The sequence below is a fragment of the Aricia agestis genome, chromosome 4, assembly GCF_905147365.1.
Source record: "Aricia agestis chromosome 4, ilAriAges1.1, whole genome shotgun sequence".
Taxonomy (NCBI): domain Eukaryota; kingdom Metazoa; phylum Arthropoda; class Insecta; order Lepidoptera; family Lycaenidae; genus Aricia; species Aricia agestis.
In genome coordinates, this window is record NC_056409.1 from 8,985,087 (window position 1) to 9,011,140 (window position 26,054).

General features: G+C 35.6%; 1 protein-coding gene across 5 annotated transcripts in view; it reads right to left on the reverse strand.

Annotated features, from left to right (window-relative positions):
* Window positions 1-5,020: 5,020 nt before the first annotated feature.
* The window catches only part of LOC121726692 (protein Fe65 homolog), a 59,347-nt gene continuing 38,313 nt past the window's right edge, over window positions 5,021-26,054 (reverse strand). For 4 of the 5 annotated variants that reach the window (XM_042114175.1, XM_042114180.1, XM_042114179.1 and 1 more), the window contains exons 4-14: window positions 20,445-20,483; window positions 16,632-16,846; window positions 14,079-14,319; window positions 13,546-13,738; window positions 9,436-9,563; window positions 9,086-9,091; window positions 8,660-8,853; window positions 8,165-8,367; window positions 7,743-7,919; window positions 6,311-6,491; window positions 5,021-5,837 (exon numbers count right to left, since the gene is read on the reverse strand). In XM_042114175.1, the coding sequence (XP_041970109.1) occupies window positions 6,336-6,491; window positions 7,743-7,919; window positions 8,165-8,367; window positions 8,660-8,853; window positions 9,086-9,091; window positions 9,436-9,563; window positions 13,546-13,738; window positions 14,079-14,319; window positions 16,632-16,846; window positions 20,445-20,483 (1,552 nt within the window). In that variant the 3' untranslated portion in view covers window positions 5,021-5,837; window positions 6,311-6,335. The remainder of the gene's footprint in view (window positions 5,838-6,310; window positions 6,492-7,742; window positions 7,920-8,164; window positions 8,368-8,659; window positions 8,854-9,085; window positions 9,092-9,435; window positions 9,564-13,545; window positions 13,739-14,078; window positions 14,320-16,631; window positions 16,847-20,444; window positions 20,484-26,054) is intronic. The other variant, XM_042114177.1, reaches the window with a different exon arrangement.

Here is a 26,054-nt window from a genome sequence, read left to right on the forward strand (position 1 = left end):
GCCGACTGCACATTGTATTATAGCACGTACTTATCGTTCCTATCGCGTCTCTGGCGCTGGACAGTACTGGCTAACAACAGTAGTCCTGTATAATACTACTGATTGAGTGATTAATGATTACTGTATAAAAATTAGAGTAATGTAAAATAGTTTTACACGTTTTTGTATAAACTGATGTCAATATTTTGTTTCTACAGTGCTTCATTTATAATTATTATCAAAAGCGCGTATAAAATTGTTTGTGTAAAGTTAAAATCTGTTAAAAAAGAAAGACTTGATATCTAGCATAGGGCAGCTTAAGATATAAAGCTGATGATGAGAGAGAAATCAAAATATGATTAGTATTACCTGGATCATGTTACATTTAAATCATTTTTTGTTCTTACAAATCGAAAAGGAGTATTTTTTACTATATTTAATAAGCTATATTATATATGTAGTTTGAATCATATTTTATTTTGAACTGTTACAGTAACTAATTTGTGTACAATGTATCAACAAATTATGCTTGAAAAAAATCTTTGTATTGTAAAATTTAAGTCCAAAAATTTATTCGCGATTTAGACGTGATGGTGACAGAGTTTAAAAGTTGAAAACACTTTTTGGATCGGCTCCAAAATATGAAAGCCCAGAAAAAATGATATCTTAACCCTTAAGTAACATCGTGTGGTAAATTTTTACCCCACTCGCATAAAAACTGCAATTATATTTTTTCTATTGAAAATACATTTAACGCCTTTTAAGTATTCTCAATATAGCGCATATTTTAATGTTATACTTATATATATATATATATATATATATATATATATATATACCCCATAATGTTATATTTATATACCCCACGATGTTCAATACGTATGTAGTTTTTTTACTATCCTAAAAATTCGTTTTGTGTATATTTATATAACTAAGGCCATATAAGTATTTTTTATCTAACAAATTAGTTGCTAACATTCTCTAGAAGACGAAGTTGTTGAAGAAAAACAAGATTTATAGGATTCTAGCCAATTTTAGTGTTATTTATAAGACGCGTCGTATGACCGCAGAAATCATGAAACTGACACTGAAACGGAGCTGGAAAGTGATAAAAGTATGAAAATTAGAAGAATTACATAGGATTCAATGTGTGGAAAAAATGATTATTTTATTGGAGAAAATTTTGCAACATTTTTGTTGCAGAAAAGTAGTTGACATTTTTTTTTCTATTTATTTCATTACAAGAATTATAATTGAATTTTTATTAGTTATCCTGCATTAGCCCACTCAAATATATTTAAGAAAGTCAAGCTTTACCGTTCTTACTGTTATAATTAAGAATTTTGTAGAAGAGCGATTACAAGCCAAATGTAAAAACCGTTAAAAAGTTACTTTTTTTTCATTATTAGAAAAACAAAGCTATTTTCTTAAACAAATGTTGTTTTTTGTTTATTTATAGATTTATAATGTGCTATTCTAATGAAAATTGATCATAAATTTAGTAGGTTTTGAACCATTATATAATTTTTTCAAGTTTTTATGTGGGGTAAAATTTTAACCCACGATGTTAGTTATGTAACAAAAAATCACGATGTTACTTGAGGGTTAATAATCACAATTTTAAATTGTAATCAAAAGTCAATATGTAACTTCCAAAAATTTTAAACCTTCCAAAACACTGAAAAATATGCAAAATTGAGGGCACTGGGTCGCGTAAACCAGTGAAATAAACATTTAATGTAAACGTCAAAATATATTTTATTGTAGATATAAAATAGATCTTAAAGTTTTTGAGAAACGAGTATATAAAGGATATTATTATAGTCGGAGCGCCTCGGAGCGCCATCTCGCGGTCATGTTTAGAACTACTAGCCAAGAGATAATTATATTTTTTTAAATGTAAAAAGTATGTAGACTCCAATATTGTAACCGAAGCAATGAGCATAGAGTTGTTTTGCACTGCCAGTATTTTTTAAGCCAAAAGCCTAGCGTTGTGCAAATTAATGAGTAAAAATAATATAGAAATCGGAAATAGACCTCTTTGTAAATGAATGGTAATTTTGAAGATATCAAAATTATGTCCAATGTAATGAATAAATATTTATAATAAATAGAGAATATTTTGTTTCATTCAAATGTCTGTGTATATTGTAAGTACCACCTTTTGATTTGAATTTACTGTAGAACAATAATGTTATAATTAACGTAAAGCCTTAGTGATTAAATAATTAAAAATAAAAGCCTACTAATTAGGATATACTTACTGTCTATAAAAATAAAACAAAATGTGTTTGTAATTTTTTTTATTAATTTCACAAAATTATTTATTAAAAGCCACAATTTAAGGCTTTTAAGCTGTCAAAGCGATGTTAATTATTCATCTCTTCCATCCGTGAGCTAGAAAACTGTAATTCGGAAGCTATCTAGTGACTACAATAAACCACCGTTAGAAAATACCGCCGCTCGACGGAGGGCAGTCCAAGCAACTATTTCAGTCTAAGATGACCTCACGACGGACAGAGACAATACGGCGGACACTGAAACTAAAATCAGGTAATCTTAATTTCAGTTTTCGCTTCGTTAAATTACATATTTTGTATAGTGACCAGTAAATATGAATATTATTTTGTATAAACGATTCACGACTTGACAGAATCTTATGTCGAAAATGTTTTTACATAAGACTACCTCGAGTGTTCATTAAATATTGATATATTTGTTTTCTTAACATTAACGTGGGAATAAATCTATGTTACGTATAATAAGAACAGCTCCGTGTATATGACGTAATATTACGACAAGCAACATTGATCACTAATGCGGCCGCTCACAGGGTGCGTTTCGCTTTGACCGTGTGGTCCCGCGTCGCGTCCTGCGAGTAGCTACCGTACTCGAATGTAGGTATACTTTGAAGCTAATTTGTGATAACTAACGCATTACACTATACCGACTTGCCAATAATACCTTTCGATTATATTTGTAAGTAAATAATTGTGTAAGGATGGTAGATGGCCAAGTTTAGCTACAATATTAAGTTGCAGGACTTTTCATGATTATTGTATTGAGAAGGTACCTACAGCTTACTATATTTTTAAGCTATTTCGAAAGGTATATCGGCTCCTATAGATTATCAGTATTCTATTATATATTATGTATTATAGACACAAAACACCTTTAAATTCATTTAAAAAGTGCTTTCCCAATAGTTACATCTCTTTGGGTCCCACTTCAGTGTGATTCTTCCTTATATACAAAACAAACTACTAAGCCTGTGACCCGATTGTTGTTGTCCGTTTCTCCGCCATTTTGTTTTTCTACACAAAATGGCGGCTACTATATTATATCTATATATTCGCGATTCATTTAAGATATAAATACAAATATATATTTATCGAAAGCTCAATGATTCCATACACCCTTGTTCTGAAGAGGCATTATAAAATATACTATCTGTATTTAGCCAACAAGGCAAATTATAATTATAGTTAGATGATTTATGAAAATTTTAAGATTTGTAAAAGACACTCTTTCGCCCGAAAACTAAGTTTAATATAAGCTACTCATCGTAAATATATCAATACGTCGATTTTCATCGCGAAGATATACGAAAATATTACTTCTTTGCAATTAAATACGTATTTTATACAAGCTTAAGCAAAAATAAATTCTTTCGCTATTTTCTTAGAGCCCTAATTGTTTTAACTACATCCAACGTATAAGATACATTAATCCAATCTCGATAATGCAAACATTATCTTCGTATGATAGCTCTCTAAACTAAAATTTACATTTTTCAGGCCAAGAAGACCAAGAGGTGCTCTTACAGCAAGAGGGCTGGAAAATCGCAGCGTTGGAGAATTGAAGAAAAAGTGGTATAATTTTGTATTACCGATTATAATGTCATAGTTAGTATAATATTAACCGCGGGGCGATTATGGATCTTGCGACAAGTAAGCAACAGGTGTTTGAGAGATGAAAATTTGGTTTTGAAAATTTGGTTTAGAAAATTTCTGGCAGGTAGCAGATATAGTGCAATATCAGTTGCCAAACTGCTGTTATTGCATTGCTTGTCTGTCGCAGGATAAGTTTTCACCCCGCCGTTCTGCAAGCCCACGTATAACTTTCATAGAAACACGGACCACGGATTTGCTCGTAAACCCCTCCCGAACATATTAAAACGCTAAAATTAGTCAAATCCCATTAAAGTGTACACTGTTACATATTTACAATTCACCCCAACATTAAGTCTATAAATATTACTTAACCCTTATTCACTTATATAAATGTATTATAAAACAATATCGGTATAAATACTGCAATTGCAAAAAATGTCTTTAACGATTCAAACTGTGAAAACTTACAAAAGTGTAATAAATTGGTCAATCGGAGTTGACGAATTTACCAACTGTTAAGTGTTGCCGGTTTAAAATACGACTCGATTATTTCGACTCGCGAGAAGTCGGTGACTAAATCTAACTATTAGTTGCATAAAATTTACAATAGCACAACGAACTAGGACTAGTATAGGTAACTATAATTATATGAGACCATCAATTTAAAATAATAATTGTTCGACCAACAAACACGTACAATATTGCCTATATAAAGGAATCAATAAAAATATAGCACTAACATGGCTTTTTACAAGTAGGCTCCCATAATGTTCAAATTTAAACAACAGTATGAAATAGTGAGAAGCGGTGATGTTGAGTGGTAAATGGTAATAGAATATTTTAACAGCGCAAAAAGCACCATCTCTTTTGGATATGTCAAGTTATAATAGTAAAAGTAATCCATAAATGCTTGCAGATGGTATGGTGTCTAAAGTAACGTATCATTGGAACGATGCATGGCCCTGCTAACACCCAGATCAAAGCCTAAAATGTGTGTAAGTATGTGTTAATATGAAACAGTGAGACAGTTAAAATTTTCATATTCCACATAACTTTTATCAGTTATAATTTGTTAAGCTTATGCAGTTCTGCTTTCAGGGGGCCTATTATGAGCTCTTAAATCCATTCACTTTACGTCCTTATACAGTCAGTATAAGGACGTAAAGTGAATGGATTTAAGAGCTCATAATAGGCCCCCATAACAAAATTGATAAATGTGCCAATTCATCTCTGTCCCTATCTTCTTTTACTCGTACTGTCATTCGCTATTATATAATGGTCAGGGTTTAGCAGGGAACTTTGTTTGTGTCATTACTATATTAATACTTTAGGTATACATACTTTTTTTAGAATATAGGTAATGTCTTAAGTTTAAGGTTATAACAATACGACATGAATACATTCAATATAGTTTCGCAAAACTCATATTACACACAGCTATGTCATGGGATTTTTGATACACATTTGTGCTTAAATATTTTATGATTCATGTAAAACTAAATTTCAATCTTGAATAACGACCATTTGTGCATTTTGGCTTTAACAACAACTAAACAAAATAAATAAAAATCTCATTTTTAAAAAGGTAATAAGTTGCGACCTCTTTGGTCGAATTTTAACGTTGGCTTGGGGTTGTTTGGTAGATTTTATATTTTAACTTTCCCGGGTATTTTTTTTACTTGCCCATCTGGGATATTAAATATCTTGCCTTCTCTTTCATAATTCAAAGAATCGAGGGATAAGATGATATTTAAACCATGAATAACTTGAATGTAGGCTGGTGTAAATTCTAAAAGTTCTTGCATCCAAATGGTCGTTACGTATGTAAGGATTACAACTAAAGATTAGGACCGTAGGCTAATCGCTGCGTGCGTGCGCGGTGTGCGGCGTGCGGCAGCGCTGCGGTTGCGGCTGCGATGCGTGACTACGCTACGGCACTCTCCACTCGTGCACCGTGGGGTATGCCTGAAAAAAAGTAGCTAAATATTAATAATAAGTTATATAATAATTTCAATGTAAACGAGTAGGAACAGACACCTACGTTTGTTTCTGTTCGTACGTTGTAATTGTAAACTGCACTACGTGAGAGATAAATATTATGTTCTTGAACAAATACATATCCTCACTTCGTGATGCCGATAACATAAGAGCGTGCTTCCCACGTAATCGCGCGCTTTGAGTCCAGCCATACGGCAATGTAGAATTCTCGTAGTGACACAGTTAGATGTTATACAAACTTTAGGTCCAATTTCACCAACAACTGTTAAAGTTAATGCTCGAATTACTATCTACCTCGTTACCTCTTTCCTTTTTCATATGAATGAAAAAGAAGACATGACATTTTAACAAGCTGTTAACACTAACAGACGTTGGTGAAATTGGGCCTTAGCTTCGTGGCTTTAAATCCTGTGTGTTTAATTTTTCAGAAGGTGTTTTACCTATAAGCGAACGTGGACAGATTGCTCAGGAGGCGCGGCGGCCGGTGAGCGAGCCGACGAAGGACTTGAGCGCCTGCCCGAGCGACGCGCGCTGCTCGCCCGAGCCCGCGCTCGACACCGACCCGCTCGACGCCAGCGCGACGCACCCGCCGTGCGCGTCCAGACACTTCTGGTAACGAAGCTGGAAATTATGTAAAAATATAATATAATATTAAATCGAATAATTTAATCCAGTCTTGACTCTTCAGATCTAAAGGTAAATATGACACTTGCTAAAATTATGTCCGACAGTATAAAATTTATAACCGATGGCTAGGTAATGTTGCAAGAAATGCAGGATCGTGCCTCTATGAAGGGATTCCTTGGGCGTCCGATCGGTACCGGTGGCTAGATGTCGTGGAGTCTGATCATTCTTCGTCGATTTTCAAGTCACGCAGTGGCAGGAAACTGCGACAAGTGGCGCAAACTCGTGTCGGGGGCCAAGATCCACTTTGAGTAGCTGAGCCATCGCAGTAAGTGAGTAAGTAATACGTTGTATATCCATCTTTATGACGAAAAGTTCTACTTGACAACGATTATCACTTTTGAGCGTTAGGTATTCTAATTGTGGCATTGTCTGTCAGTTTGTCATGCTTTTCTAACTTATTAAACAAAGGCAAGAGCATCATAGTGTAAATATTGCTAATAATAAGCAGGCGGAACAAAGGCCTTCTGTTTTCGATTATTGTTTAAATATTAAAATTGCATGCCTCGTTTTTATCATACAAAAAAGAGATGCAACACAACATTCAATAGCTATGTCCACAGTCCACACTATGCACTTTCATCTTCAATTTTCCTCATCTTCTTTTGTTAAACTTTCATTTTGGCGCATTCAATAATTGAATGCGTCAACGACCGCAACACCAACTTTGTCATTTTTGTTCAATTGCAGTGTCTGTCAGATTATTGTAACATACGTACGACGAAAACATTTTACTGGATGAAATATGTGCGGCTTATTTGGTCATAAGAAATTCCAAAAAAAGCACAAAGCGAAAGTTTTGGATACGGTAAGAGCGCAAGCGTCGCAAGCATGCCTCACGTGCGCTGTTAACTAGCTATGTCCACACTGTGCACTTTCATCTTCAATTTTCGTCATCAACTTTCAAATTGGCGCATTCAATAACTGAATGCGTCAAGAAACGCAACGCCAATATTGTCATTTTTGAAGTTTTGGATACGGTCAGAGGGCATGCCTCACGTTCGCTGTTGACTGCGCTATAACGCATGCCTTTGACGAACAGAAAAAGGCACAGTGTGGACAAAGCTACTGCGCTATAACGCATGCTCTTGATGAACAAAATAGGCACAGTGTGGACATAGCCATTGAGTTTTATTCAAACTACATCAACTACTCATATAATATATCCTGCTTATATTACAATAATACCTTGCATGCGGCCTCGATGGTCTTGCATAGCGCGCCGGAGGATGGCTCGGCGTGGAAGGCGTGCGCGATGAACTGGTCGTGCGGCGTGTGCACGATGAACGCGCAGCGCCGCACGTCGCGCCCGATGCCCAGGAACGACAGGTAGCGCACGCGGCACTCAACTAGTGGCGTACTCTCCTGGAATAGATTATGGGATATTCAAAAATTTCATATAAATACGGTAATAGTTGAAATTGTAACATCTTTCTTCTTACCCAATTTTATGGGTGTTACAAAAAAAGTTGCTCTTAAGTACAAATATTAAAAAAAAGTTGCTCTTTCAGCCCTGCTATTTTCACAGTGAACTCTATACCGGGAACCCATACACATCCTGAAGCATTATCAGTTAGTTTTGTTACACCTGTATTAAGGGTTATGCTCACCCCTTCCTCAGTAACCGTGATGACGGACGGCGCAACAGCCACAGCAACCGGTCGCCAGGCGCAGGGCGCGCGTGCGGCCGCCAGCCGCTCGAGCGCGTCGTTGAGCACGTCCATGCCCGTCGCGCGTCCCACCTCCGCGCTGCCCAGGTAGCGCGCCCGCACCGTCTTGCGCGGCTCCTCCATCGGCGTGGGGAACGACGCGCCTGGAATATCACAAGTAAATATGTGAAAAATACTGATGGTAATCATTATTACTATCAGGGTGTTGCTGGCAGTGTGGGCCTAAAAGCACAATGTTCAATCTAGGCCCTAGGGGTTGGCTTAGACCAAATTTCACCAACGACTGTTAAAGTTAATGCTCGAATTAGTATCACGTTACCTCTTTCGTTTTTCAATGAATGAAAGAGAAGACGTGGCATTTTAAGAAGCTGTTAACACTAACAGACGCTGGTGGAATTGGGTCTCATAATAATTATACTCATGTTACTGTGTTACCAGAGAGCGGTCTGGGTCGGCGGGCGGCGGGCAGGTCGGTGGGGCGCGGTGGCGGCTGCAGCGAGCGCTCGATCATGATGCGCTTGCAGATGTCGCGCAGCGCGTTCGCGATGGTGCGCGCCGGCGCCTCGCACCGGAACACGTGACACATGTGCTTGCGCGTCACGCGGTCGCGAGCCACGTACGCGAAGTCCCTGTGAGTTCAAATTCATAGTTGCTTGTATTGAGATCGGATTATAATAAGGAGGCATCCATTAATTACGTGAGGTGTCCTAGGGGGTCAAGCTAAATCTTTCCAAATCTCAGTTTGGGAGCGCAAAAAATCCTCAAAAATGCCATTAACGAACGCTCCCTAAACATTAAATGTTTAGGGAGCGTTCATTAATGGCATAATGCGTGTAAATATTGTATTCGTAGTGTTCTTACCTCTCGCTGTTCCAGTGAAGCACAAAACAAAAATGTTTTACTAATTAAATTAAATAAATACGATAATAAACTTAATTAAAATTATTTTAAACCTCATTTCATATGTAGCGCACAAGTTATTGTCGCGCTAGCTTTTTCGTTTTAAAATTTCCATTTCGTAGTATGTAACAAAACAAATTTCACAAAAATCGAATATCGCTTCTTCCTAATTTCGTTTAAAACGACATCTTAAAATCATTTTACTTCTATCTCACTTGCGAAAACTTGTCGTTGTTTAATATGTATTTATTACCGTAACTGTTATTTGCTGTAAGTTTCCCCAGTAAAATAAGATTTTAAGAAGAAATTACCGTCCGTTATCTCTGCCGACGCCCCAGACGCGTATGGTGTGTATGGGCTGGGTGTGCAGTGTGTTCAGGCTCTCCGGATCTATGAGCTTCAGAGCCCCATCATCCAAATCCATGAACAGGTCTTTGCCCTGGAAATGTCCAAATATCAAGTGTCAATGTCAAAATTTTTTGTTTGTTGATAATTTCTGCGTACCTAAAACTATTGTTTTACGTACAAATGTTAGTTCTGACGACACGAATCAAATAATTACTGGCGGCGCTAGCAACATACTCAAGGCTCATTTACAAGGGCAAAAGTATTAAGTATTAAATGAGCTTAGTAAATGTACACTGTACAGGGCCTCTATCATGAGCTCTTAAAGCCAGCCAGAATACTGACTGGCTCGCATTTTGGTACCATGACCTCTATTTTCCAGCCAGTCAGTGGTCACGTGACACCAAACTCACTTCTCCATTGTTAACTGAGTAATAATTTCGAATCATGACAACACTTCTGACATAAGCTCGCTTGCTTTTACGTCAAATACAGCAATTCAATAAACACCAACCAACGAGTAGCTTTTACTGAATAGTTTACATTTTAGTAATTTTATTTATTAATATTACATACTTTTTAGTCTTAAATTATATTGCTATTTAGTTGGTTAGTTACTTAATAAGTTATATTTTAGTCTATAGCATATATTTTAGTGAAAATAATTCGTTATTAAAACCAAAAAACTAAACATTCGAAGTGTCCAAATTTTTGGAAAACGATTAAATATTCTCAAGTTAATCACGAAGTGATACATAAGTAAAGACGTAGAGACCTTAGTAATCCATTTAGTGTCAGTGAGGTTTCAGAATAATAACATAAGTGAGGTGTAGTATACCTATATGTCTAGTCAACAATAAGGTTCGCATTTGTGCGATGAGCTAAGACTGCATTGATTTAATACACAAGAAACACATACAAGGTATAAGGAACACAAGTGTTGTGTATAATTACTGTAAAACAAGTATGAATTTTCACCAAAAACCTACAGGTACAATCTTATAGTTGCATTGTAGGTTTTTGTGTTATTTCACAAACTATTTCCTTGTAAACCTGAAGTATTTTGGTATATGCATGATAAACACTGCACCAAAGAGGTAAATAATTCAATATTACTTACTTTTAACAAGAATTTTCAGAACACAACCTTTTAACCTTTAGATGTATGTATAACATGCTCCGGATAAACATTGACACACCTAAACTACTAGAAAAGTTAAATAATTGATATGATATTATCAATCCCAATTAGAAACCCAATTAGCTAAATTCTCATATGAGCACTTTTTCATTTATAACTTCTTCTCTTGACGACAATATGGTATTAAGTATATGATGGGAATAGTGTAAATCACAAAATTTTACTCAAAAACAAAAACCTACATTATAGTACTTTTCCAAAAAAGACTTACTTAATAAGAATTGCATAACAAACATATGGAACTTATTGTTCATAAAACATAATATTATCATAGGAACATATATTATTATGTATTACCATAAATACTTTTGTACTTACCTCAATAATAATAATAAGTATTAGTTTTATATTAAATTAAAACTTACTATGTACTTCTTAGGAACCTATCTTAGGAGCATTTCGTACAATCTTTTGATTGCAGTAGGTCTTTGTGTTATTTCACAAACTATTTCCTTGTAAACCATGCATGATAAACGCTGCACCAAAGAGGTAAATTCAAAGGTATTACTTTCTCAATAACAAGAATTTTGAGAACACAACCTTTGAAACTTTAGATTCAAGTATATTCACGAATAAATATTGACACACACACATACACCTAAACTACTTGAAAAGTTAAATCATTGATAATATAAAATCCAAATTAGCTAAATTCTCATATGCACTTTTTCATTTATAACTTCTCTTGACTACAATATGATATAATATACAATGGGAATAGTCACTAAAACTCAAAAATATAATCCTACATTACTTATAGTACTTTTTCCAAAAAGACATAACAAAAATTGCATAACAAACATACTTACTTATTGTTCATAAAACATAATATTTTCATTGGAACTTATATTATTATTACCAAAAATTCTTTTGTACCTCAATAATAATAATATTAGTTTTATATTACTTATTACATTAAAATTTAAAATACATGAGGACTTTAGTAAGTCCTCATGTATTATACATTTTAAAAAGATGTGGTCGTTTTAGGGACCTATCAGACAGAGTGGTCACGCGTTGAAGCATTTGCGTTGGAGCAGTCAGTGTGTGACTGAGGAGCAATTCTAACACATTCAGAACTCCTCCTGTGTGAGTATATAGAGATACTCACACGGGAGGCATTCTACAACATAATACAACACAAAGAACACAAAACACTTGACCGCTCTCTGTCTGAGATATCCCAGGCAATTTCCCATAGTTGCAACTTGCAATGCAGTTTCTAATTGTTATTGGTTTGCCAAATAAAAGTCTGAAATTATAATATTGTTTTTATCTTTCATCAAAAGTTGGTATTTGAACTCCTTTAATAATAATAAATTAATATTTACACAAGGGATATTTGATTCATCTTCTTTGATTTTAAGTGACAAGACCTTGTTTAAGATTTCCGCTGTATAAATATTTTTAGAAGTATAATATAAAAGAGATTTAACACTTGCCTATCTGATACTAGGTTGATAATAAGGTGTAAGACAAATGTAGTACCTATTGATGAAAGCTGTGTATGAATATGTATCTAAGGTAGGTATATTTAAGTGAGAAAATAAATGAAAAAACATTTAAAAACGAGTATTTATTAAATTTCTTTTAATTAAAGCTTTTGAGTGAATATATATTATCTTCCTAGGACTTCGTCATCATTACACTTGCTATTCTTTATTATAAAATGTAGTACTTATAGTATCTCAGTGTTAGCAATCATCCTTTATCCTGAAAAATATTTGGTTCAGCGTACACAGTACTAATAATGTAAAATGCCTTACAAGGCACAAAAAGGGGATTATTAAACTTATAAATTGCCTGTTTATGTTACAATAATACCTATTTGAAAGCTCAAAAAAACGTAGGTGTTCAAGAATGAGTTCAAGTTCAACAAACTATGTTCAACTCATGACATCAACTCTGTTGTAATGCATGTAATTGTAATCCACAAGTTTGATGCATTTCTAAGACTTTTTCATGGTAGATTATTTAGCGTAGGTATCAAGTAGGTATAGGATATAATAAACTTATCAATTTCTTGCTTAAAACATAATCTCTATAAACTTAATAACAATATCCAATTATCTTTTTTTTTTGTCTCCTTCTTCTTCTCTTTTTTAATTGCCGACTCAGTTAGTTGCCAATGTCAGAGAATTCTTTCTCCTCTAGATCGCCATGCTTGTGATAATATAAACATGAAGGAGTGTTATTTTCTCAGTGTTTTCATAAAGGGCTTATAAAATACCAAAAAATATAAATAAAACCATTTACACATTTATAATAATTACCTTTAAATACAATAAATCGGTGCAAAAGTAACTATTCCTACATTGACCACGTTTTATATTAGAAAATAGTATATTTTATAATAAAAAATATTAATCTTTTTTTAAACTATATTTTCATCTTGATTTACAATTTTTCCGTTAGTCGTTATGGCTAAGCCATTTCAATTCCTAAAAAAAAAACAATTCCGTTAGTCAAATTTGACGTTCGTGTTTGACATTTCTTAATCCAGTTCAGAGACAAATATTACAGGTTAAAACCATTGAGAAGTAAAAGTGCACATGATACGGAAACATAACCATTCACTTTACAACTGTTTACATACCTGCACGGATTAGCTCAGGTTTTGACAAAGTTAATGATAGGGGGGCAGTATACAGTAAAGGATAGTAGAAAATCTTAGTAAAAATGCGCTACGATCGATTTGATTGTGTGCGCGCGCGTCGCCTATCCACACGCTGGCACAATTCGGCCAATCACAGCGCGTTTGTATGCAAATGTTCTTATTTTGTAGACTGTGGTTCGTATATTAAGTTTCAAAATAATTTTAATAATGTTACCAACAATAATTATAAAATGCTTAATACGCTCGAATATAACTTACATCGCCCCAACGTCCAACTTGGTCCAGCAAGTCATTGCGGCCCAAGCTGAGGTCCACGATGCACTTGTTGACGGCGCGGCTGGACCGCTCCGGCGTGAGATCTGCCTCGGAGATCTCCACCCAGCCCAGAGACCGAACAAAGAACCGGACGGCGCGCCCATCCGGCTCGGGACGGGCGGGGAAACTGCGACGTCTGAAAATTAGGGTTGCCACATTGATAACATGCTTGTTTGACAATCACTTGTAAAAATTAATTTTTGTATAATATTATTGCACCGGTGCTGACATATATTGTAAAAAGTAACGGAAATAAAATTTGACACTACATAATAATTATTGTCCCGTTTATCATAAAATAATGGAAACTAAAAAGATATTAAGTAATATGATGTTGTTTAGGAGTTTTTCCTGGTTTTGTAAGACAACTTATACTTTGGTTGTAAAATCAAAACATCTTTTCCTGATGCACGATTATTGCTATAGCGCCCCTATCACATCGTGGAAATGAAATAGCAAACTGAAAGAGTCCTTACTTGTAAGCGACCTCTTCTCTCCGTTTCCTCTCGGCGTCGTGGTCGACTTGGTCCAGAGCCCCGCTCGTGGTACTCCTGGTGACGGACGACGTCATGGGTCCGTCGTATTTGAGCTCGGACAGATTGGAGCAGTCCCGCACCATGGAGATGCGCGACTCGCGCGCCTCGACCGGCGGCATCTTGGGGATCTCGCGCTGGATCGTCCCGCTCTTTATGTGCCAGTAGTATGGGCCGTCGTTGTCTGGAAGATAACTTGATATTAACCACAGAATTAGGTAGAACTAGATGACCCTCCGATGCGCTAAAATTCGTTTATCGCGCGAGTACCGTACATTTTTCCGGGATAAAAAGTATCCTATGTCCTTACCCGGGACACACTTACATGCCTTTCAGCAAAATCGCTTCAGCTATTTGAGCGTGAAGAGATTACAGATAGACAGACAGATAGACATTCACTTATGAGTTATGACTGTTGGTAATAACTAATAAGTATACCTGTATAAATTCTGTCTGACAGTGTTTTTTTAATCATTATAAACAACTAAATGTTATAGATGAACAATAATGAGAAAAACATATTCAATGTTGTTAGTTGTTACCTACTAGCGAAGACATTGTAGCCACATGGTTCTTTTATTCAGCATAGTGGAATCAAGTCCCCTTAAGACTTAAGGGAAATCCCTTTGTTCCTTTCACAAAGCGAGGTACAAGACATAAGTATGATACAAAATGTCTTCCCAAGTGCCTCTACAACGGCCAGGAAGCGTCGAGAACTCTGACCTAAATCGTACAAGCTTATGTTCTGTCTTATTTAAAGCTGCAATAATATTTTTTGTGTTTAGTTAGCTATAATAGGCATGATGACATTTTTTTTTTCTTATCGGTAATTAAAAAATAGAAACATCGTTGAAAGAATGACTCTGGTAGCTTAAAAATTCACCAAGATATGACAATTCAAATATCTCATAAAAAAGACCTGCCCGAAACGCTCCATACAAAGTGCTACGAAAGTATGACGTCAGTCTTTCGTAGTTCGTACGCATCGGGAGACAACTTTATTCGACAGGTATATTAAATATTGCGTTTATGAAAGTGGTTTCATAACAAAAGTTGCTTTTAATTGCATAAGTTATCGAATTGTATACAAATATTAAGAAATTTAATTGAAAAAAAATCGACTTGAATATCCAACTTTGAAGGCGCATAACAAAAAAAATACAAATGCTATCAAGCTGAAATTTTGGAAATACTTATTTTTTACCGCGATTTCTTTATTTTATTAACAAAATTCGCTAATCTTTGACCCTGTCATCATCTCTATTATTGATAGTTTTGATTTGTTTTTTGAACAGGGTTTGTTCTATTTACTACTATTTTAGATTGCCTAACCTGAACACATTCACCAACCAACAACGTACTCTGGTTAAAATCGATTTTTAAGTAGTTTAAAAAAAGCTATAATCCACAAAATGCATTTAATCGGTGAGCTAGCCAGTTATTATGAAGCGACGTCATTAGTACATGTTTTATGCAATATTTCTTAAATGTTCGAAAGCTAGAAATTAACCTAACAAAATATCTAAATTACCCATAATATAAACACAGAACAGGTTGTTTATGTCTAACCTCAGTAATATAAGATGAGTCTACATAATAAACATAAAAATCTTATTTATGTAATACCAAACTGGTTTATGTTTCTGTAAAAGAATCAAACCATTTTTATAACCTAGAAATAAATTATTTTAATTAAAACAGACTGACATTTTTATAAGGATACAAGTTATCTATCACTTACTTAATAGCTTTGTTTCAGTCAATAAAAATGTTTTTGGATGTAAATTTAGCTCATAATAAAAGTTTTCATACTAAACCCTGCAAGATGTAAAAAATTTCAACTAAATTCTACTGCTCTAAGCATTATCCTCATTGGAACCTTTTTTTTTCAAATTCAAATTCTTTATATATATGTTTTATCACGAATAAAGTAACATTTTCTAAAAATGATTCCTAGCTAGATCGATTTATCGCCCCCGAAACCCCCTGTATACTAAATTTCATGAAAATCGTTGGAGCCGATTCCGAGATTCCAATTATATATATACAAGAATTGCTCGTTTAAATATATAAGATAATATACACTAGGTTACTATAAAAACTAGGTAGCGTGCTTTTACTTTTAGTCAGATGATGACTACTACTTTGCTTTAGCAAATATCTTTGACTATTTCCGATTTCCACCGCCACTACTACGACTATTCCTACGTCAATGTTAGATGTCGTAAACCATTTTGTTAAAATCACCAAAAAATATTCATACCTCTATCCAATCCCACAGACATAGGCATTAGTACAGAATGTGTCCTATGTTGTTTGTATTAAAGGATATTATACTGTCTCCGTGTTTGTTAAAATGCCAAATCACATAACTTTAGAGCGCTTACAGACGAAAGGCACTTGTTGACAGCAGTCGTTGGATTTTTTCGACACGTCTTGTCTACGGCTGCCGTCGACGCGTGTCGTCAACTACCGTTCGTCTGTAAGAAGCCTTACCTTCATGCTTCTCCCACCCCGGAGGCAGTACCTCCTTTTTCGGGCGCAGCTTGACCGGTATAGCGTAGAGGTCCGCGTTGGGCCCCTCCGCGCAGTGCGGCACGGGGCCCGCGTGACTCTTCTCCGTATCCTCCTGGTCGGCCCGCTCCTTCTCCGGAGGGGGGGACTCCCCTCCGCCATTCTGTTGCGGCGGCGTGATTAGGCCGCTCTTTTCACTGGGAAGAGAGATAGAGAGATTTTGAAACATTGTAGAAAGAGATAGAGCTGTAAAAAGGTTGTTTATATCTTGGGGCATATGATTTGCGTGCGTGGTAGCCTGTGTAGGTATTATCAAAGAAATTGAATCATAGGCTGCTGGCGAACTTAAGTTATTAGTCGGGCTATGTCCTGACATACGATCACTGACCTGTCAATGATCATCGTAATCTTAAAGGCTGGGCTTTATATAACTGTCCAAAAACGTATAGTAGGTCCGGCATATGCCTAGATATTATGAATGAGAATGTCTGACCGATTATTAAGATACTTAAAAATTAAAATTCCTTGAAAGGGTTGATGAACCCTTATACAATATACCACTTTATAATAGGCATGATTTGGTTAAATGTATAAAGATTCGTAGATGCTCGATTTCCATTTTCTTTACGTACAGGCACATCGATAAAGCAAAGGACGATGTATCTACGTTTGTAATTGCTACATAGAAAATATGAATGTAACATTTAATAGTACTTAACGAAAGACCTTGGTTTTAAAATCAGGAGCACATTTTAAATCATTATAACATAACAACTGATTAACTTAGCAACCCGGACTAGTTTCGATGAAAATAACAGGTTTCGCAACAAAAGAAACAATACAAGGAGACGTGAGAATTTTATTGTGGAGTGTGGACTAAATGTTAAACGATTATTCGGCACCTTCACAAAAACCAAAAACAAAACAATCGCAGAGTCTACACTCTACAGTCCGACCGAATCTTGAGCTAAAACTTAAACACGATTTACTTCATACTTATATTCTGAGTTAAAACTTACATTTTAATGTTTGTATTATGGTTTTGTTTGTATTTTATAATATAATCTTTAAAAGATTACATTCAATCAGACGGGAGTTGTTAATAATATTTTTTTAAGTAAAATTGTTAATGTTGAAAAGAAAAGCGTGAGAGTAGATAAAAGGAAAGTAATAAGTAGGTACCTAATGACTGCATAAAATTTAAAAGTACGGTATCTGCAGTCCGGACAAAAGTGCTTTTGCTTTATGTTATTTTTATGTTAGTTAATATTTTCTATTCCTGGGGTAATTTCCAACAACTTAGAGGACTTTAGCGACCCTCCTAAAAAGGCTTCACGACCCCGCGTTGATAACTTCGGATTAGGTGATAACAATGATAAACCACTAGCTATGTTGTATAAACAAACTAAAAACAAAGTATCTACTAACATCATACGCTTATATGGTTACCGTTAAGCATTTGTGTACTAACCCACAAATATTTTTTGGTTGAATTATGAATGCAGTCTTGTTCTAAAATCTAAATGATTTAAAGAACATAACTGCATTCATAACTCAACACGTAATTTTTGTGGGATGATACACAAGTATGCTTAACAGCTTCCAAATGTAAAGCAGTAATAATTAACTTAAATGTAGAGTCAATCCACGCCTTTAAGAGGATACACCAGGGGCGAGAGAAATTGAAAATAGGTATTTGAAAATGTATTGCTGTCTCACCAATCTCAAGTCTCCCACCGCAGAGCGCGATAGAGACAACACGACAAAATTCTAATAAAAGAACAGAAAATCTTCGATTCGTTGTCCGCTGATTCCTTCTCCAAAACTTAACCGATTTAAGTATTTTTTTCATTAAGAATTAAAGCAAGGCTTTAGCTGTGTTCCTATGTTTTATTTTTTTTTGTATATTCTAGCCAGTTTTGTTTTCTGGGTGTTTGAACACAGAGAAAAATCTGGCCATTTTTTTGGGTTTTTGGACGTTCTTATCTTTTTTAATAATTAAATTATGAAAATAAATAAAACATAGGGACATGCTAATAGTGACTATAGATATTCAGAAAAAAAATCATAACTCTACCGGCATTATCCAGGGAGGAAACAGGGGACAGCGTTAGTATGGAAAAACGGCGGTGTGGAATCCTCTTAAAATTTCGACAAAAAAGTAATATTACTTGCTGGTACTGGGTACACCATTTGATATTACCCTGTTTAATACTTTAGAGTTCCCTAATCCCTATAATACTTAAACATTTCACCTCAACACTGTCTTTAAAATACCGGACAAGCGAGTTTCTGTTCCGGATACTCTCCTAATAAATTTGAATACTTAGCGAACAAGTAATAAACTATCATTATTTTTAAATTATTTAAATGAAGAAATAAAAGAATCTTGTAAATTCTACATAAAGTAATGAATAATTAAAATAAAAACATACTATTTAAAGGGTATGGCCGGTCTGCTCCTGTATTTCATCCTATGAACCAAACCCATAACAAACACAGCACGCACAGAACAGAACTGACATACACCCCGCGCGACGGTCGCGGCAAAAATAATTGCAGCATCAAAACTAGACTGCGATGCATATTAACTCGGAATAATCGACATTCAAAACATGTAAATCGCCGTGACCTTGGACATAAAAATACGTAAAAATTGATCAGAATATCGTCCATTCTCTTAATGTTTTGGCTTCTGTGCATTTTCCAGTTTCTAATTGCCGTGGCAATGTTTTGCTTAATTTTCTTATTTTACTTTTAGAATAATTACTTAGCTTGTTAACTGGGAAAGAGAGGGATGTAGCAGGAAATCCTTATTAAATTTGGAATACCCAGAAGAACAGAATATTCGGACATATACAGGGTGTAACAAAAATAAATGAAAAAGTAAAAAAAATTTTTGGTCTTTCAGCGCTGCTACTTTCACAGCGAACTCTCTACAAGGAACACGTACACACCCTAAAGTATGATAATACTTATTTTTGTTACACCCTGTATACATCGGAGGTATACAGTGTGTTAGTGTAAACACCGTTGTCCTTGAAACCATTAAATGAGCCCGTCAAAATGAACAACTTTTTCTATGAGAACAATGCTGGGAACTCAAAAAATCCGTCTTCATACCCATACAAATTGCCGATCCGGGCATACGTATGGGTATGCAGACGGCATTTTTTTTGAGTTCCCAACATAGTTCTCATAGAAAAAGTTGTTCATTTTGACGGGCTCATTTGATGGTTTCAAGGACAACGGTGTTTACACTAACACACTGTATACCTAAGTGTACAGGGAGACTCGACAGATAAACTGAGCATAGGTTGGATCAAGAGGAGCGTTTAATTAATTAATTTTAATAATTTACCTTACCTTTTTAAAAAAATACTAAACTGCTTTGCAAAATAATATTAATTACAATAAGTTTCAGTAGCATTCAGTAATTAGGAACAAAAAGAAGTTCAAGAGAAGCCATTTTTAATTCGTATTAATTAAGCTGTGCATAAAAGTTGAACGAACTGTAGACACTGCGGTGTGGACGTCTCCCGTCTGCTAATTATACAGATCTTTAAGTTTGGGGTACGCCTCAGAAGACTATTGTAATTAATTTAATTTATATTAATAAAACCTACTAACACTAGAGTTTTCAGAGAGCTCTACCTATACTATAACGAAACTATTTTTAAAAGACTTTCAAAATATATTAGAATATCATATTTTTCGGCTTCGCAAATATTTCGTGGACCTTTTTAATAAGACTATCTAATTTAATAAAGCTCTATGGAAAGTCGAAACACTTACCTTACTTTATTAACCGGCGACGACGCTTCGTCTTCAACCCTGTAACAAAACAAAATCGTTCTAAATGTATATCTTATATCTTTAAACGAGCAATTCTTGTATATATTTATATAATTGGAATCTCGGAATCGGCTCCAACGATTTTCATGAAATTTAGTATATATGGGGTTTCGGGGGCGATAAATCGATCTAGCTAGGAATCATTTCTAGAAAATGTCATTTTCATCGGATACCGAGCAAAGCTCGGTCAAACAGCTAGTGTATATAATATATATAAAATCTTACAACAATTGATTGCATACAGAATAATATTATATGACACATTAATATTTAATAACATTTACCTCAATAGCAAAGATAAAATGTTGGACTTGTCCATCTATAATATTTTATTTTTCATTGTGCATTTCAACCAGATCGTGTTCGTTACGACTTTAATCCATACTAATGTTATAATTGCGAAAGTGTGTCTGTATGTCTGTCTGTTACCTCTTCACGCTCGAACCGCTGAACCGATTTTGCTGAAATTTGGCATGGAGATACTTTGAGTCCCGAGAAAGGACATAGGATAGTTTTTATCCCGGAAAAATGTACGGTTCCCACGCGATAAACGAATTTTGGCGCAACGGAGTTGCGGGCGTCATCTAGTGTGGGATAAAACAAAAAAATATATTCTTAATCAAGCACTGTAAATAAAATTAACATGGGTATTTTTTATTTTGTGGTTATTTCATTGACGTATTCATTTATATTTTAGGTACTCATTCGGAAAATAATGACGAAAATTTTACTAACATATTATGCATTTTTCCTTCAATCCGTTGTTAAATTATTCTAACCTAACCGTCTGCAACTCTTGTTAAGAAACTAATAATCTAGTCGGATGAAGAATCGTAGGGACAGGAAATTCAAAATGCCTACTTAAATACATGCTTAAATAATCGTAGGACCCTACATAGTCGGTACCCAAAGGAAGTTGCATAAACAACGGGAACCGATAATTTTTCCGGGATGAAAAGTATCCTACGTCCTTTCCCGGGTATCAAAGTATCTCCATACCCTGAAAAATCGTTTTTTTTTTTAAATGAATTAAGGGGGCAAACGAGCAAACGGGTCACCTGATGGAAAGCAACTTCCGTCGCCCATGGACACTCGCAGCATCAGAAGAGCTGCAAGTGCGTTGCCGACCTTTTAAGAGGGAATAGGGTAATAGGGGAGGGTAGGGAAGGGAAGGGAAGGTAATAGTTGAGGATAGGGAAGGGAATAGGGTAGGGGTTAGGGGATTGGGCCTCCGGTAAACTTACTCACTCGGCGAAACACAGCGCAAGCGCTGTTTCACGCCGGTTTTCTGTGAGAACGTGGTATTTATCCGGTCGAGCCGGCCCATTCGTGCCGAAGCATGGCTCTCCCACGTATAAAGCTCCCACGGTTCAGCGGTTTGGCCGCAAAGAGGTAACAGACAGACACACTGTCGCATTTATAATATTGGTATGGATATTCTTATTCATAGTAAACAGAATGCGTAGTTGTATCGCTATTCGCTGTTGATTACCGAATTACCGATTAAAATTATTTATTTATTTTCTCACCACAATAATAATATTCAGTTCACTATGTACAATGTGTTAGTGTAGCATCCGTAGTCAACAAAAATACCGTCTCCATACCCATACAAATTGCCCGGATCGGCAATTTGTATAGGAATGAAGACGAATTTTTTGAGTTCCCAGCCACGGACGTAAAAAAAATTTTACGTCCGTGTTCCCAGCATTGTTCTCATAGAAAAAGTTGTTCATTTTGACAAGTTTCAAGGATAACGGTGTTACACTAACACACTGTATAGCCCTGAAGTTGTTATGACAAAATATTATGATATTCTATGAATATCCTTTATTTCATCTCTCCCTCGTATATTGTGCCAATTGACGAAATTTATCGCTCATTGCTTGTCTGATCCGGACAATACGCTTACAGACTTGCAGTAGTTCTACATTTCAGGGCCTTTTATTTACTAAATTTTTTCTTATCTTATACCTAATTATTATTAGTTATACATTAAGTTATACATTATACATTAAGCAATAACTGCCGCATTCAGAGATGAATTTACTTATTTGTTATTAAATTAACATATTTTGACAAAAGCCCCATACATTTTGTCAAACTCTTCATTAAATTGAAGTTTGAGGCAAATAGCGCCATTTTATCAAAATAATTAAATGAATCTTAGTCAACATTAGCAAACTTAATTCTACTTGAAAGTAATATAGTAACGTAGATTAAACTTTACCCATTTTCATTTTGTTTACTGTTTTTCGCATTTCAAAGAAGTTCTTGAGTTACAAAGCCAGTCACAAAATGTCGTCCAAAAAGAGCTTGCAATGAGTTGAAAAACCTAACAATGGCTCGTTTCATAGACCTAGTTTAAAATGCAAGTCATTTAAATGCAAAGGCACAAACAAGAAGGCTCATGACAAAGACAACAATGTATTTGCCGACATTTTCGAATGCAAATCTGGAAATGTATGAGAACCGTTGTCGCCGAATCCGAGCACTGACCTGATTAAATATTTAACTATATATTAAACACACCTTCCCTACACAGTACACATGATATTTACCAACTAACGTACCTAATTACATCTAGACTAGATGCGCTTTAGCGCATCTAGTCTAGATGTAATCTAGTAGGGCTGTAATTAAGTTTTTAAACTTAATTACAGCCCTACTAGACACGCGGCAAGCGATTATCGTAAACGCCAACAAAATGTATGCGATTTGACATAAGTCATCGCTTCGCTAGCGAATACTAATGTCAAATCCCATACATTTTGTTGGCGTTTACGATAATCGCTTGACACTTGTCTCTAGGCCCAGGCCTACAAGGATGTTTTCATAGGGGCGTGGATGCGAAACAGCTGTGACTCAAAAATTACATTAGTGGCAATTCCTTGTTCAGCTTCAGGCCGCCAAATTGCAAAAAATAAAACTAATTAATGCCATTTCTGCTACAACCTACTATTGCATTATAGTTATAGCTACAAGAAACAGCTAAAATCACATTACTACGTGATTTCAGCAGCATGTAGGAGCAATAGATAAAACCAACGACCGACAAAACGTCTATCGATAACGTAATCGTTAATGTTACAGCCCCGTGGCCCGTCCGGCTTGAAATAGCTCGGAAGCAGCTCGTAAAACAAGCTATATAGTGCACTTTGCATTTCATCGCCCACTTTACGGATTTCGTACCAGATGTTCCGATTCGAATACGTACATGGATTTCTACGTTTAATTTCAGCTGAAGGTATTCAATACATAAAAATTGGGTGGGCATGAGTTACTGAAAATAATAGGTATACTTACTATTGTTTAATTTAAATATATTATTATTATTATTAATTATTGCGAGTATTGGTTAGTGACGATATTTTTAAGTAACTATAGGATAGTATACTGACGTTGTGTGGTAAAGTTTTCCAGTTTTCACCTACGTCCTACCCTCACTTTTGCCCAGTACTCAGTAACCATGTTTCCCGGGGCGACTCCGCGCGCGTCATTCGTCGTATTCGAAATTTGAACCACCGTCAGCTGGAATTACAATCAGCTGTAACCGCGAATATTATTTATTAACGCGTGTGCTACTTTTAAACATTATCGTGTGTGTAATCACCGGAAGTGGAATCCAAAAGGCCCCTTCAAAAGCAGCTCCAGAAGGGAGAAAGTTTACTGCTCCATGTTTTTCCCTTCATTTCCCTTTTATCTTGTACAACTGCTATCAATTTACATTACTTCATTCCAACCCAAATACACTACTCGCTTAATTTTATAATCCAAACTCCAGCGCCTATGGAAATATTTCCGGGCAACCAAAGGTCTTAGAGCTTCCGAGTATTGATTACATAAGTCATATTATACGTGGGAGAGCCATGCTTCGGCACGAATGGGCCGGCTCGCCCGGAGAAATACCACGTTCTCACAGAAAACCGGCGTGAAACAGCGCTTGCGCTGTGTTAAGTCGAGTGAGTGAGTTTACCGGAGGCCCAATCCCCTACCCTATTCCCTTCTCTACCCTCCCCTATTCCCTTCCCTTCCCATCCCTACCCTCCCCTATTACCCTATTCCCTCTTAAAAGGCCGGCAACGCACCTGCAGCTCTTCTGAAGCTGCGAGTGTCCATGGGCGACGGAAGTTGCTTTCCATCAGGTGACCCGTTTGCTCGTTTGCCCCCTTATTTCATAAAAAAAAAAAACTCATAAAGCAATTTATGTAATTGAATAGCTATTAAGTATGTTATGAATGATAATATTTTAAGACAAAAGCTTTTTGTCTTTAATACTCGTATTAACAAGTAATATATTGGTATTGGTTGACAAAGTTGCTGTTTGATCTGGTTTGCAATTAAGAATATCTTAGGGCACTACGCCTTCAAATCAAGCGTCACATAGTCCAATGTCTGCTGTCGTTGTGGTCACTTTGTATTCCGAGAAGGCATGTTTTGAAATTGGTCAAGCAGGAGCTCTGTCATTATTGGCCTATGATATTTTGATAAACGAAAGAAAAATTTGAAGATTTTACGATAGAAATGAACGAAATATATTGATGAAGGTACAAGATCTAGGCTTTGGCTAGGTTTTAGCTCTACCATGCTAGAGTACCATTGCACCACTTCAGTGACCTTGTACCACTGCCAAAATATTTATTAAACTCAAGACTACTCATATAGAAAATGCTGCAATAGATTTAATATCTGCATATTTTATATAAAATCTGTCAATATGGAAAAAGGTTAAAGTTGGCCGACTATCGTACAAACCACAGAAATAGATCAAGATAGAAGCGCCATGACGCTCCAATTTGTATGAACACGAGCGTATGGTGCTTCTATCTTGATCTATTTCTGTGGTTTGTACGATAGTCGGCCAACTTTAAATTGTAAGTCTGCGGGGACCCTAACCATTGATGTATGGCCATTTATTTGCGATAGATCGTTCCGATCTATTGTAAATGAACGTTGGTATGAACTATAATTTAACTCTTGAAAGGATAGCGCACGGCGCTTAAAGAATATTTCCAAAAATTCACCCCGTAAAGAGTAGAACTGGTTCAAGTATGTGAAGATAAGGCAACCGCAGCTAGGGTTTTAATATAGTGCCTCCAGTGTGTTTTGGCAGGAAAAATGAAACTGCAACGTTGTTATCAAGCTTTTGAGCGCGCCGGGGCTCGATAAAGCCCCGAGCTGCACCGACGCTAATACCTCACGTATCGTATTAACTCCAAATATGCTACACGCCATAAGCTTAAGCGGATAAGCGCAAAATATACAGCGCGTTCAGCTACAAATATTTGCTATGTGTTGTGTATTCATGTTCTAGTGCGTTGAATGGGTCTTTATTTGTACAGCTTAGTAAATTCTGATAATTATTCTGAAAGTTTTTTTTCATTCAACAGTAGGTATTATGATACTGGTGAATGAAAAATAAGATTTAGATTTGTATGATCATTTTTCGAAGTAATTAAAAATTAGGTGTCATAAATCGCATTGTTATAATAATAATTAATGTTGTTAAGAACCTATTGTGTTTTTAATGTCAAACACAAATGTTGAAGA